Source organism: Lolium perenne, chromosome 7, assembly GCF_019359855.2.
Source record: "Lolium perenne isolate Kyuss_39 chromosome 7, Kyuss_2.0, whole genome shotgun sequence".
NCBI lineage: Eukaryota > Viridiplantae > Streptophyta > Magnoliopsida > Poales > Poaceae > Lolium > Lolium perenne.
Window position 1 is genome coordinate 102,330,203 of NC_067250.2, and position 15,605 is coordinate 102,345,807.

Here is a 15,605-nt window from a genome sequence, read left to right on the forward strand (position 1 = left end):
GTGGCGGCGGCGTCTCTGGAAGGTTTTCCGTATCGTGGCTCTCGGTACTGGGGGTTTCGCGACGGAGGCTTTAAGTAGGCGGAAGGGCAGGTCAAGAGGCGGCACGAGGGGCCCACACTACAGGCCGGCGCGGCGTGGCAAAATAGGACCCTGGGTGTTGATTTCGTCCAATTCCGAGAATATTTCGTTACTAGGATTTCTGAAACCAAAAACAACAGAAAACAGCAACTGGCACTTTGGCATCTTGTTAATAGGTTAGTTCCAGAAAATGCACGAATATGACATAAAGTGTGCATAAAACATGTAGATATCATCAATAATGTGGCATGGAACATAAGAAATTATCGATACGTCGGAGACGTATCACTCGTCTATGGGCAGGAAGCCGTATTGCCTTGGGAAATTACGGCTGGATCAAGACGTGTCACGTTTCAAAATGATCTAACAGCTGAAGAATATGCAGCTTTGATGAGTGACACTATTGAGGATGCAACGGAACTTAGACTTTGGTCGTTGGAGAAGATTAAAGAGAATAAAGCTAGGGTAGCTCGTGCATACAATAAGAAGGTGAGACCAAAGGAGTTTCAAGTTGGTGATCTAGTATGGGAAGCTGTGTTGCCATTAGGAACCAAGGATAAATCGTATGGTAAATGGTCTCCTAATTGGCACGGTCCATATAAAGTCGTCCAGGCATTGAAGGGTAATGCATACATGCTAGAGCAGCTGGACGGTGCTAAGTTCCCAGTAGCTGTCAATGGTCAACATCTCAAGAAATATTTCCCAAGCATGTGGGATGACCAGTAAATGAAATATGGGGGCCGATTCATGAAATCGGCCAGTAAAAAAAATTTATATACAAATCATAGCCGATGCGCAGACATCGACTTGAGAAATATGGATATCAGTACAGCCGATGCATGAACATCGACTTTAGAATAACGAAAAAGCCGATGTGTAGCCATCGACTCTAGAGGAACAAAACTCAATGGAGCGGATTAACAGATCGGTTTCATGCCAGAGTTCATGGTATCTGAGGTAATTTTCCTGTGGATTTTGCTGAATCTGTGCGTTTGAGACCGGGAGATGGCGTGGACACGAATTGGATCTGTTGACCGTGTGAATAGGCAACTTTTATGGCCTTAAAGCATGTTTATGGCATAAGCCGATGCCCTGCCATCGGTTCTTTGTGCATCGACTTCGTTTGACAATCGGCAAAATCGACAAAGAAGCAAAATTAATTGGGGAATATTGCTTCATTAATAAAGGATTTCTTACAAAGAAAGAGCCGATTGCTCAAGGAAGGAAGAACAAAAGAAAGGCCTATTGGACGATCTACTACTACTGCTAGGCCTATGCTACTAGGTCCTAGTCTACGGGCCGTTGCTGCCCTCCTCGTCGTCAGAGCTCTCGTCGGCGCTGCTGCCGGCGGGCTCCTCGTCACTGCTCCAGCGGGCCCCAGGGGGGGCCTCATCATCTTCATCATCGACGTCGTCGTCGTCGTCGTCATCATCGTCTGACCCGGCGCGGAACCGCTTCGCCGGCGGGTAATCCTCGAGGGAGTCGTCGTCGTCTTCCTCCTCCTCTTCCTCGGAGAAGGTGTAGCCGTCCCAAGAGAACGAGTCATCCTCGCTCTCCGATTCCAGTTCCCCATCGGCGAGGAACTGGAGCTCTTCGTCTCCGCTTGTCAAGGACTTGTCGTCCTCGGACCAGACGGAGGAGGCGTGGTCCTCCTGGTCCCACTCTTCTGGGGCGCGCTCGTCGTGCGCCGCCATCTGAGCCGCCATCGGGTCCCATTCTGGCGTCGGCTCGCGGGAGGAGGAGGAAGAGGAGGAGTAGGACTGGGAGGAGAGATCCGACGAGGCGGAGGAGGAAGAGGAGGAAGACATTGCTCTGGATTGGGGTTTTTTGGGTGCCGATGGCCAGAACAGAGCAAGGGGATGAAGTGGCGAACTGTTCAGAGCGGTTAAATAAAGGGGATATAGTGGAGATTTAATGCCACAACAGTTTCCGAGGAAGTGGTGCCCAAAAGAAAAAGAAAAACAACGGTCAAGTCACGCGGAGAAGTTGAGAAGGCAAGGCATCATGATGAAGGATACTGCGACGGTTCTGTTCTGCCACGACATGACCCGACGAAGAAAAAGCAGAGTGATTTTGGAATTATCAATTCCAAAACCAGGGGGGCATGTGTTATCACCAGAATTTGACCGGATCAGAGGTGGGCCGCGATCAAGATTGGGCTTGAAGAATATACATAGAAGAAATACGTGAACCGGCCTTGTACACGAAGTTTGGGCTAGTTTGCCCTTGTATCTGTAAATCTAGTAGGATACGTGTCGGTTAGTTAGAGTTTGGCTCGTGCACGGTTGGGATTATTCCCACGTTAGAAAGTCTACGGACTATAAATATGTATCTAGGGTTATCAAGAAAGACAACAATCACGTTCATCACAAACCAATCTAGGCGCATCGCCAACCCCTTGTTTCGAGGGTTTCTTCCGGGTAAGCATCATGCTGCCTAGATCGCATCTTGCGATCTAGGCAGTATACGTTTATTCGTTGTTCATGCGTTGCTCGTGCTGAAGCCTTTTTGATGGCGAGCAACGTAGTTATCATAGATGTGTTAGGGTTAGCATTGTTTTCATCGTATCACATGCTTTCGTTCATGCAACCCTTAGACGTCTAGCCGCCCTTACACCTTTCTTAGGTGTAAGGGCGGCACCTCGCTTGATCATTGTTTAGTAGATCCGATCCGTTATGATTGCTCCTTGATTCTTCAAGGATTAGTTTGATATCTGCATAGTTAGGCCTTACAAACGGGTTGAAGGATCCAGTAGCACGTAGGGTGTAGTTTGCTAACCCTAGACAAGATGTTCCGGGGATCAACTTAATGTTGGTTTTTAGGCCTTGTCTAGGGTCGGTTTATTATCACCGTGCGTGGCTGCCAGGCTCAATCACGCGTAGGATGTTCTGATTATGTGGTGAGAACCCTAAATCGTCGTAGGTCGTTTTAGCTACATATTGATCAAGCAGGACCACCATGCAATCGTAAATCCCATACGAGTCATGGGTGGATCGGCTCCTTGAGCCGCTTCACGGGACAACCTGAGAGCCGATCGAGGCTCGTATTTAATGTTTACGTGTATGCCATGCAGGAAACTAAGCGAAGCAAATCCATCACCTTCCTGATCAGGTATAGATCAGGTGGCACGCCCTTGCACCAGCATCGGGACGTGCGTACCAGGAGCTTTGCGGGCCGTCGCTCGGAGGGACCAGGGCCAGCCGCAGCCCTAGGTTGTTCCCGGCTCTTCGTGTTGCCAGCCGTAGCTCGCCGGTGGGTTTCGGACGTCAACACATGTACATATTATGTTAATACTTACTCGTGTGAGTTTTCACGAAAAAACGCCATTGTGTGTGGCCTGCATAAAAATGACAAAATATCCAAATAAGAATAGTGAACATGAATTTGTACTATTCACAGGAATAGGAATTTGCATTTTGTCATTTTTGTGCTGGCCACACACAATGGTATTTTTCTGTGAAAACACACACGAGTAGGTATCAACATAATACCTACATGCAAAAATTTACTTCACATTTTTTGAAAACTTTTAAATAGCATTTTTTGGAATTTTTCGTAAATGGGTGCGCGCGCACCCAGGTTCCATTCACCATTTCCGCACAATTTTGTAACTAACTATTATACAAATTGGCTATATAGCTAAGTATAGATGACAAGGCTATTTCTTGTAGCCAACAATTAACTCTATTATTAAACTTGCTCTAATTGGCTGCCAAAAGTCAACTAGCACACCAGCTGAGCAAGCCATTGTTAATCGTCGATCTCTCCTGCATCTACGGATCCATAGGCTAGTAGCAGGAAGAAAAAAGATAGTCATGGGACACCGATACACGATCCCAAACGTGGCCTATTAACGGGGCTTGCTGAACGCCTAAGAATCTTATATTTACTAATTGAAGACTCCCTACGAGGTTTCACAGTAATCCGAGAAATCCGTAAAAAGTATCCATTGGATCTACAGGTCATATATCCGTAGCCATTGGATGGCACGCTTCTTCCTCTCTCACCTAACAAAGGGAAACAAACAGATCTAGTCGTCATGCCGCCGGCGATTCGGCGGGCGTATACGATCCAGCCTGTATGCCTCCGACTGATTTTTGATACGCACGTCCAACATGGAAAAGTAACTTCTACCCAGCGATGGCCTCTCCGCATCATGCAGGCCTCTTCAGCAGTGTTAGCGACCAGAGTTTGCATAGTCGCAGACATCTGCCGTGGTGTGGAGCGTCGCTGGGAGTAGTCTCACCGGGCAAAGGTAAGCAATCCAATTTCTCTTTCCGATTATACTATTGTTGGTTGATCGCTCATGGCTGCATGCTATCATCTTCTCAACCTCTAATTAATCTAGGACAATCAAATTGCTGCATGGCAAGAGACTAGCAATGTGGAACACCGGAGTAATCTCTCCGGCCAAAGGTAACCAACCCAATTTCTCTTTCCAATTAGATTATTGATTGATCCCTCAAGGCTGCATGGCTACATCTGTTGACCGTCTAATCTAGGACAATCAAATTGCTGCATGGCAGGGCTATTTTATTGTAGATACATTGTACGAGCCAATTTGTGCTGCCTAATTTTACACACCACTACTCTCAGGTGCATTTTTTTCATACCATGGTGGCAAAAACATAGAGTACTCAGCAGTTAATTTGTTATGGACTTATGGTAGTGTCAGTAGCTGTCTGGTGGCCTCCAAGATTTAGTGTGAGTGTGCAGCATGTGCAAAACCATAGATCTTATAGAGTTAATCTCACGGTATAAAAATCATTATGCTCACTCAGATTACAATTAACTGTTTAGATGTGATATATATTCCTTACAATTTAAAATACTGTCAAAAGAATGCCATCTAGAAGCTTAAGTTATACTATATTAAATTCCACGTTTATTTGTAGACGCTAACATTATGATTTGCGCAATATCATATTGCGAGTATACAAAAAAAGAATGGTCATGGTACTGGTATTTGAAGCACTATCTTTTAAAGATTCTTTTAGCTTTCCAGCAAAAATGAACTCAACTATTAACTGTTTAAGGCCATATTTCATCCGTAAAGGTTTGTCCACAACATTCATTCTTAAGTTTACATCTGGAGTCTTCACATGGATGATTTGAATCCTTCACCTATCTATAATCGTTTAGAATCTCATCAGAAGCTTTCACCCTGTGCTTCCTACATAATTATGATGGGTTCCACTTAATTTGTAAGACATAATTATGCTGCGAATTGAAGTGGCGGATCAGTAAAAATATCCTCGCCCGTCTAAAACTAAAGTATTGATCAATATTATGAATTCTTTAGGTTGAATGCCATTGATCGCTCCAATGTTTCACAAATATTGCCACAAGCCACAAGCTGCTAGGTGTATTAGGTACTTGGACGTCTGAACTGATAAATTTTTATACGTGCATCTTCCTGATGTTTACATATTATTACTCTGATCAACTGATTTCATAGGTTATGAGTTATGGCTGCTTCAATGTTCTGGCTCTACGCAATAAAAACTGGCATAACCTCAATCCAAACAATCCACTACCCACATTTATGTGTATAAACGAAAGTATCAAAATTTTTGTTTCATTTTCCGCCAATCTATATTTCGCTGTATAGCTTCAGGTCTGAGAAAATGGCTCACATTATCTATGATTGTACCTATTTCTATTAGAAATTGTATTAAATCCTAAACGTTGTTGGTGCTTAATATTGTGCCCTTTCGATAAAAGAATTGGAAGTTTTCTTAAAATAAACACATGTAGCATTCAAACATAAGTTTTTTTTATTTATTTTGCCGGTTGATACGTGCCGAGAAATAGACTTTAGCGGGTTGATTTTTTTCTTTCAAAAAGGGATAGCCCGGCCTCTGCGTCAACATATGGCCATTTATTAAAACATCAAAACCATAGTTCCAAGTATCGCCAAAAACTACAGCTCATGGATCTGACCGTTTGTAGATATGGATAATTCAACTAAAAATCTACAATAACATGAACCATGTACCAAAGCTTTTCATTTGTTCTGTTATGTATGTTACTTGCTTTGTCAAACTTCTAATTATTCTTGGTTAATAATGCTTAGCTTTATAGATGCGGGTTCTTTGTCAAACTAATGGGCTGCGCAAATGTACTGTCGACATAATCACTCATATTTTTTTTTGGAGCAACCGGCAGGAGCACTGCCTATTCATTAAGAAGAGGGAAATTTGGCCAGTTTATAAGGGAAACTGGCCGAAAACCGTACAACCCAAACACCACACACCGACCCCGAGGCCGCGCACCACACGAGCCGACAACACTCCCGCCCTAGCAAGAAGTGGCAACACTCAAAACAGAAGCACCCGGAGCCGCCGCTCCGGCGTCCACACCGGTCCCGAGACCGCGCACACTAGCAAGAACCGGAAAGGGACAACCCAAACACAACACACCGGCCCCGAGGCCGCGCACGCTACGAGCCGACGACACTTCAGCCCAAGCAAGAAGAGACGACGCTCAAAGACCCATAGCACCGGAGCCGCCGCTCCGACGTCCACACCGGTCCCGAGACCGCGCACCCACCTAGCCGACGAAGCAGCTGCCATGCAAGGCATGCCAAACCATGCCCAGCGGAGTACCAGACCTCCAAGGCACCGCCCCCAAGGGGGAGACGACGATGGCGCCGTCGATGCCCGCTCTAGCGAAAGCTAAAGCTCAGGTTTTCACCCGGAGAGTCTGAGACTTCACACGACAAGGGAGGTGAAGGAGCTCCTCGACAATGCCTCCAACGAGGGTAGCGACGTCCGAGGACGCCGACATCGCCGGCACCAACCGAAGTGGATGCAGTGCTTTCGCGCGGAGATCACCCAAACCCAAGTCGCAGAAGCCTATCCACGAAGGCGACGAAGAAGACATGCCTGCATTGCAGCCCATCGCCGCCACACGAAGCCGACCCTGAGATGTCGCTTCACGCAGTCGTGCCCTGCCGCCCACACGGCCAGGGCGGAGCAGCAAAAACCTCCGCGTCCCGGAGCCGCCGCTCCGGACTCCAAGCGCAGCGGCAGAGCAAACACCTCAAGTCGACTCGTCGCTCGCCACGGGGCACCAGACAGCACCCTGACCACCAGAGAAGCGGCGCCGCCGCGCCGCCGTCCAAGCACCATGGCACACCTCAACCATGGCCCACAGGTGGCCCGAACCGCCGGGACGCCGCAAAACTGGGGGCAGCCACCACGCGCCCGCCGCGCCGAGGCACCCGCCAGATCCATGGACCTCCACGCAACCGCTGCGTCGAGGCACCGCCCGGCCGCCAACCACCCACGCGCAGCCCAGACGCCGCAGCCGGCGAGGCGAAGACGTGCACCCGGGGCCGCCGCCCCGGCATCCCCACCTCCGGCAGAGGACATGCCAGCATCGGGCATCTCCTCCACCTCCACCCTTCAGGAGCCGCACCTCAACCCGTCTGAGCCCGCCCGGGCCCAGAAACGGCCCGTCCTGGGCAAACCCGGCGCGCCGCCATCCGCCGCCGCACACAGCAGCTCGCCGGCCGCCGCACGCAGCGGCACACCCGCCGCCACGCCAACGTGGCCGCCCGCGCAGCTCCCCAAGGACCGCCCAGCAGCCCGTGGCCTCCAACATCGGCCCGCCCCGCCGCCAGAAGCACGCCGCGCGCGCGAGGATGCGCCGAAGAACCGCCTTCCCGGGGCCGCCGCCCCGGCGTCCGCGCCAGATCCGGCCGCGCCGACCCCAGCCAGCCCAGCAGCTTCCGCCGCCGAGGACCCGAAGGCGCCGCCGCCGCGCCCTAGCGCCCACCCCCGCGCCGCGACGCGACGAGGTCCCCGCCGCCGCCCACAGCCGCACGAGCTTTGCCCGTCGGAGCGCTCCGGCGGCGGCGGAGGGGGGGAGGCGGAGGGGGCGGCCGAGCCCGGCGGCTAGGGTTTCGCCACCCGAGTCGCCCGAGCGGGACGACGCGGGGTCATTAACCGTTTAGGGTGCATCTTTTCATAATCACTCATATGTGAAAACTTCTGTTTGTCTATATATGTCATATCTACAAACTTCCTTAGCAAGACTGGGTATTATATTATATATTTTTCTCTTATGTACAGCAGTGTAACAAGTAAGCTAGGCCATGTTGCCACCATGTATGGTTGTCTTGCTAGGGCTTTCTACACTGAGTGATTCCTTTTACCTGGGAGTGCTATATAGAGCAATTAACAAGTTGACATGATTCAAATTTTGAGAGCAAGATCGGGAAGGTACATAATTTTCAAGCTTCTTAAATTAGTGGAAAGTTAAGATATTATTAATTTCCATGTGTAATCTTACTGGTTTTTACAATATAATTACAAAGGTTTTTCCATTAACTTTTATATTGTGAGTCGTGCGCAAGCGCACGGGTTGAAGACTAGTATCTATAACTCGCTTCCCAATTAAGTATTGCAGGGAGTAATATACTGCTCGCTCCGTTCATAAAACAATATCGAAGGTTTGCCTACATTTGGGTGTAACTATACACTAACCCCCTGTTTGGTTGCACAGAATTCGCCTCCGAATTGAATTGGCAATGGAATACCAAATCAACGTTGCGAATGGAATACCAGAAATGTTGTTTGGATGTGCACGGTATTCATCTGTAGAATCAACGCTGCGAATGGAATTCTAAATCCCGTTTGGATGTACATTGTGTGGAATTGAATTTGAACAATATAAAGTGTGTAATAATATGAATGAAATATACATGTATATATTAGAATGCTATTATTTTTCACATAATAACAAAATTTAGGTAAAAATAAATCAAACAAAAAAAATCAAATCACTGCCCTCCTGTAGGTCGAGTCGCTGGCGACGGTGGTGGGGAAGACGGGGTGGTGGCGCGGGGCCCGGCAGTCGGCGGCGGCGCGGAGAGGGCTGCAGCGCCGGTGGTGGGGAAGACGAGGTGGTGGCGCGGGGCCCGGCAGTCGGCGGAGGCTCGCAGCGGCGCAGAGAGGGCTGCAGCGTCGGTGGTGGGGAAGACGGTGTGGTGGCGCGGGGCCGCGGTCGGCGGCGGCGCGGAGAGGGCTGCGGCGCGGTGGTGGGGAAGACGGGGTGGTGGCGCGGGGCCCGGCAGTCGGCGGAGGCTCGGCGGCGCAGAGAGAGCTGCAGCGTCGGTGGTGGGGAAGACGGGGTGGTGGCGGAGGGTGTGTCGCTGGCGCGGCAGTCGGTGGCGGCGCGGCGGCGGCGCGGCGGCGCGGGGCCCGGCAGTCGGTGGCGGCGCGGCGGCGGCGCGGATAGGGCTGCAGCGAGGTTGTGCTTGAGGTTGGGGGTGTCTACCCCTTCGCTCAATTCAGAGCCATTTCAGAGGTCCGGACCTCGGAATTGGCGGGCCGAAAAATTACACGCGTGGGTGGGCTGCTCGGAATTGAGCCCGAATTCCACGCCCCCAATTCCGAGCGCAACCAAACAACAGAATTGGCCTTTTTGGCCCTCAATTCCAATTCCGAACCCCAATTCCGCGCAACCAAACAGAGCATAAAGAGTATCTACACATGTCTAAATTTAAACAAAATTGCGACATCCTTTTATGCGCAAATATAGTATAATTTTATTACTGGCTAGATACCGAAGTGCTTATCATTAGCATTTACATGTGGAATAAGGATGAGCGGTAGAAAATCAAATTTGAAAATCTGATACTTGTGCACTTATTTTTGTTGCTATGGTCCGCGTTTGTGTGCTATTTTTACGTAAAATTGAGCATGCATGTTTTTTTTCAATAGAAAAGATAAAAGTTCAATGCTCTAAATAAGCAATACCATCAACTTATCTTTTTATCACACGCCACGATATTTGTGTTTTGTTCATAATTTTTTTCAAACAACCAACTGACATGGTCGACGTGCAGGTATTTGAAAAAAAATCCTATTTCTTTATATCTACAAAATTACTTTTCGTATGCAGAGGATATGTTCTTGGGAACTGAATTGCATTTGCGCATTTGCTCGTGAAGAATACTTTATTTTTGACGCACATGCGCTCTTACAGTCTTTCAATTTGCACGCTAGTGACAGGCCAAGACGAAATAAACGACCAGCTTAAACAAGTCGACCCGAAGCTTCCTTCCTCGCCAGATCGACTAAACCCCCACTCCACGGCTAGATACCTCACACCTAACGAGCTGTTGAGGCTCTACCGACACGGCGACGCCTCAGTTCCAACCGCAGGTCAGGTGTCTACTGAATTAACGCGTGTGTTCACGAAGACACTGGCTATAGCTTGCGCGAGTCGATCTCCCACCTCGCCTTGTCTCTGTACAAGCTCCTCCGAAATGTGCAAGCAAAGGAAAACGAGAGAGGCTTGTAGCGCAGCGAGAGAAGTGGTGTCGAAGTAAGCTGGCTTGTCGCCGTCGACGGCGACCATGCACCGGCACCGAATTGATGGGGGGCTGGAAACATACAGCTAGCATGAAACAAACCGTCCATTTTCACCAGCCCAATAATTAGGCTGCTCCATGCAAGCTACTAGCTAGGCTCCTAGCTTAGCTAGTAGGACTACATTGGTGTACGTACATGAAGCTTCCAACCGCCATCTATCTTGGCACACATCACAGCCCACATTTGCCAACTCACAGCACACATGCAGCTCGTTTTCTTGCTGAATCTGAAACTGCAACACACTTCGGAAGCTCTGCACATACTCCCTACGCTGTACCACCCCCAAACAGATCTTCTCCTCAGCCTGTTTCCTACACACCCTATTGCCCACGTACAATAGGCCATGATGTTCCAGTTAGAAACAGACATTAGAAGGGGGTATGTAGCATGGAGCAGAAGAGGGTTATGCTTATGCAATGATCAGGCCATCAATGCCAGAAGATCATTGTAGGGATCAGTTCTGTAATAGCGGCTGGAATATTGTTTTGTTTTCGCTGAACCGTTCAATCACAGCTAGCTGTGCACACTGACCTGGCAGCAGCCACTTGAACGAAAAGCAGCATCAAGGAAGGCTTATATACAAACCACACAAATATATATGTATTGGTATCCAAAGTCTCCAACAGCTACGACTACAGCTAACTACTACTGTTGCGCCGACACAACAGATTAAGCATACTATACTACTACAACTCATGGAAGAAAGGTAGAACGAACCAGAGGTGGAGAAAAGGTATCCTACATTAAGGCATGGTCAGACAAAGCCACCACTAGCGTCGCATAAACCATCTGGTAATGGAAGCTTTTGATCAGAATTCAGACAGCGCTAACTACCCCTGCCCTGGCAGATGCCTAAATAATTGCAGCCCGGTTGGTCAATCAGTGCACTTGCGCCTGTAATTAATCCCCACTGATCGATCGATCTCCATGAATCAATACACCAGCAAGCAATAATGCAGTACTCAGCTCAGCAGCAGTGGCATTTGTTTGTACAATGTGGGATGGATCATACATCCATCCATCACGAGCAAGACCAAGCGCATATAATGATAATTGATGATTTTGATGTACACTGTACAATAGTAGTAATATACACAAATCTGCCATGGAAAATTCCTGCTTCATCATCATAAGGCCACCACTTATTCGCTATGCATGGATATCGATCATGGATGTACGTGTGTATCTACTAGCTCCACTCCATGTGGATTTTGGGAGTGGGAGTCGATCGGCCGAGCACAATCATATTACTGGAGACGATGTTTGCCTTTCTTGAAGAGATCAATATACACTCGAAAGAAACAAGGAAAGAATGGAGAAAGAAAGGAAGAAGAAGAAGGGGGGCAGACAATGTGACAGTTGACGCGCGCCATGACCGAGAGAGATGAAGAGGAAAGTCACCGGCTAGCTGGTCGAGCCGTGAACGTGCACACGCATGTGGAAGGTGGGTGTGTGGGGGGCCCACGAGACGTCTAGAAGAGCTCCCAGTCGAACTTCGGGGACGGCGAGGTGGTGGTCGCTGGCGCCATGGTGCTCACCGGGGCCGAGGAGGAGGACGGCGCGGAGGACAGGAGGTCGAAGCTGTCCCAGCTCGCCGTCGCGGTCTGCGGCGCCGGCGCGGTTGCCGTGGTGGGCGCCGCGTGTTGGAACTGCCGGCGCTGCTGGTGGTGCGCCGGCGGCGGGCGCGGCGGCAGGTGGTTTGGCCGGGCGGCAGACTTGTTGTTATTGGGCGCAGGGGACGCGCGGGTGTTCTTGGCGGCCTTGGCGCGGATGGCGTCCAGCGCCTCGACGTGCTTCTGCACGCGCTTCTCCTGGATCCGGCGCTGCGCCTTGACGTCGCCCTCGGCGGCCACGGCGTCCAGCTTCACCAGCTCGTTCATCAGCGCCTCGGTGAGCGCGACCACGTCGGCCTCCACAACCCTCCCGCCCTTGTTCACGATCGTCTCCAGCGCCGACACCTGCAGCCAAGCACGCAGCGCAGCGCAGGCCAAGTCAACCGCCCACCAGGCACGCACCATGGAAGAAGCAGCATACAGATACGGATGACAAAGATTCAAGCTTCAAGTAGTTACCTTGGATGCGAGCTTGTCGACGTCGAGGCTAACGCGTGAGACGGCCTTGGCGGCGCGCTGGGCCTTGGCATTCCGCCGCTCCTCGATGAGGCGCCTGGCCTGGGCGGAGGGGTCCTCGAGCATGGTGAGCTTGGAGCGGTCCCTGACGCCGATCATGTCGAGGAACTCCTTGGAGTCGGCCTCCCTGCCCTTGTACACGGCCTTGAGGTCGTCCGGGTGGAGCCCCGTCTTCTCGGCCATGAGCTTCTTGAGCTCCCCGAAGGAGGCCTGCGAGTTGACGTAGACCTCGTGGGTGACGCCGGCGAACTTGACCTTGACGCGGATGGTGGGCACGGGCGCGCCGCCGGGGGGCGGGTCCGAGTCCGGGGTGCGCTTCTGCACCAGCATGCCGCTGGGCCGGACCTCCCACACCTCCTCCTGCACCGCCGCCGCCACCGACTCCTTCATCGGGGAGAATGCCGGGGCCCTGGTGTGATCCTTCCCGCGCATCATCTTGCCGCGCGCGTGATCTAGCTCCTCCTGATCAATCCTCGAGCTTGTGTAGTATAATTCTGGTCAGCTGCTAGCCTAGTCAATCTGCTACGCTCTAAATATGCTAAGCTGCGGGAGAAGTGGCAAGTTGAAACAAGAAACCAAAATTGTGAGTTGGGCTGCTCCAATTGGAGAAAGAGATCGATCAGAGGAGGAGGAGGAAGAAGAAGAAACAAGTGGCTGTCAGGCTGTGTGGAGGGAGGGAGAGACAGACAGAGGTACAACTAATAGTAAGAGACAGGGCAGAGGGCGTGGCAGGGGGCGCCAGAAATATTTATAGTCATCACTAAATAAAAACGAGGCAAGAAAGCAAGCCCAGGCCACCTTGCAGTTAAACAACTGTTGGTGTGGGCGCTCAGCTAGGTCCGGTACAATGGCAAGAACACCATTGACCAGAACGGGTGAGGTGAACTCACCGGAAATCACCGCCGGTTTTTTTTCTCCAAATGGGAGCATAACCTTGGTCTGTGCATTCACATTCACATCTTTTGTTTCGTTACAAGTATCATAGTATCAGTTTACAGTTTAAGGATCACTCAAGTTTTCAGCAAAGATCAACCATCTAACAAAGAACACAAGTACCCTTTATGCATCTTGTATACGTCTAAAATGTTGCCACCCATCCTAACTGAAGATAGCCCGTACAACTACCATCAGTCGATTACATCCAGTATCTATAGGTCCTAACCACTCCATAGGAAAAAGGTAAGACCACATGTGAATATATAACCTGCAAGATATTCTGTTGTTGCACTCTCTTAAAAGCAACACCATTTCAGTAATTCCGTATTGACCAACTAAAGCACAAACTCCCATGTGGGATTCGATCTTTTGTTTTCTTGTACCATTTAGCTAATTTCGAAACATATTTGTAATATTGGTCGGAGGAGGGATGTTAATAGGTGGTCAATGATTTCTTGAGAATCACAAAATACACATTTGGTGTACCCATGCCAACGTCTCTTTGCAAGATTGTCTTTGGTAAGCAACACTTTTTAAAATAGTGGCCACAATAAAATAATCTTCATTGGTTCCTCAATTTTTCCAAAGGTATTTTTTAAGAAAAAAAAATGTATGTCCATTCATATAATCAGCATACATAGATTTAACCGAAAGGACCCCATTTTTAGTAAGGATCCATATATGGCTATCTGGTTGGTTCGTAGGATGACAACTATGCTCTCTTAATTGGTGCATAAAGTTAGAAGATGAAGATTCAACATAAAAATAAAAAAAGGCCCTGCGCAGTGGGAAGCAAGATTACTCATGTGCTAGAGCTTTTTATTTTGAATAAAATAGAGGTATTGAAAATGTATTTTGAGAGGTATGTATGTCTATGTCAACGGATGGTATCAAATGATCTATCATCCTTTAATGTTTAATGGCTTCAAGAGCGGCTCCCATAGAGAGAATAATAAAGTTCCTCTTCTCCTTTATTTGAGCAACCTAAGTTCATCATTTCTCATTTAATTACATAGTGTTAGGAGTTTTGATTATGCGTTTAATTTATATTTTAGTGGACTGGGCACCCGCTTGTCTGCTCTTATTGCAATATTAGGGACTAGCACATTATGCATGCTAGTCAAGGTGTGAAGCCAAAATAAACATGAAAGATATAATAAAGCATTCAACACTTCCTCATGAGCTAAAACAAGAACACAAACCAGGTAATATTTTTAAAGGTTTAAAGATAGCACACAAGAAATTCACTTTGGAGTGGCGGTGAAATACCACCTATAGGTTTTTGTATGATGGAAACAAGACATGATTCTTTCAATGACACATTAAGCACTCTCAGCTATTTGATACAAGTCATGCTACAACAATAACTACTAAGCATATAATTAAAATAACATCTAACATGACATGCTAAAATCTAAGCCACAGTCCAAACAAGCTTCCTTTTAGACCACTATAAGCATGAAATATTTTACTCGTCTCCAACACCAATTAATTTATTTGAAACAACTCTCATAGATAATAATCAATAAAGACCAGAGAGATAATAATACCTAAATAAATAAAACTAACAAGCTCTGAACAAAATACGAGTGAAAAACAAGAGCTAAACGCAGTACTAGCTAAAGAGAACACTCGCAGAACAATAAGACTTAAAACTAAAGTGTTCTATGCAATGAAAATGGAGTGTGTCATTCTCCAAAACAAGTATGCTGGGATCTAACCATATGCTACAACAAACAAAATAAAAGAAAACAAAAACAAAAATAAAGACGCTCCAAGAACAACACATAGCATATGAAGCAATAAAAAATTGTGTCTTGAAAGATGAACTAATATCTTTGTTGATGAAGAAGGGAATGCCTTGGCATCCCCAAACTTTGACGCTTGCACCTATTAGATATTTCTTGGGGTGACATGGGCATCCCCAAGATTGAGCTTTTGTCCATCATTTATCTCATCACATCATTCTTCTCTCCCTACACTTGAAAACTTTCTTCGTACAAAACTTCACACAATTTTTATTAGCAGCATTCGTGCAACCAAAATACAAAAATCCACTTTGGTTGAGTTATAACAT

The 15,605-nt window shown here is 48.3% G+C and overlaps 1 protein-coding gene across 1 annotated transcript; it reads right to left on the reverse strand.

Annotated features, from left to right (window-relative positions):
• Positions 1-11,507: 11,507 nt before the first annotated feature.
• On the reverse strand, positions 11,508-13,327 carry LOC127316443 (BAG family molecular chaperone regulator 2). Its single transcript, XM_051346836.2, has 2 exons — positions 12,536-13,327; positions 11,508-12,421 (listed from the first exon to the last, which is right to left on the reverse strand). The coding sequence occupies exons 1-2, from the start codon at positions 13,025-13,027 to the stop codon at positions 11,936-11,938; spliced, it is 978 nt and encodes a 325-aa protein (XP_051202796.1). The 5' UTR covers positions 13,028-13,327; the 3' UTR covers positions 11,508-11,935.
• Between the last annotated feature and the right edge of the window lie 2,278 nt (positions 13,328-15,605).

Coding starts and splice junctions, on each gene's coding strand:
- LOC127316443 (XM_051346836.2), bottom strand. CDS start 13,027: ATGATGCGCGGGAAGGATCACACCAGGGCCCCGGCATTCTCCCCGATG. Junction 12,422..12,535: donor TCGACAAGCTCGCATCCAAG/GTAACTACTTGA, acceptor GCTTGGCTGCAG/GTGTCGGCGCTGGAGACGAT.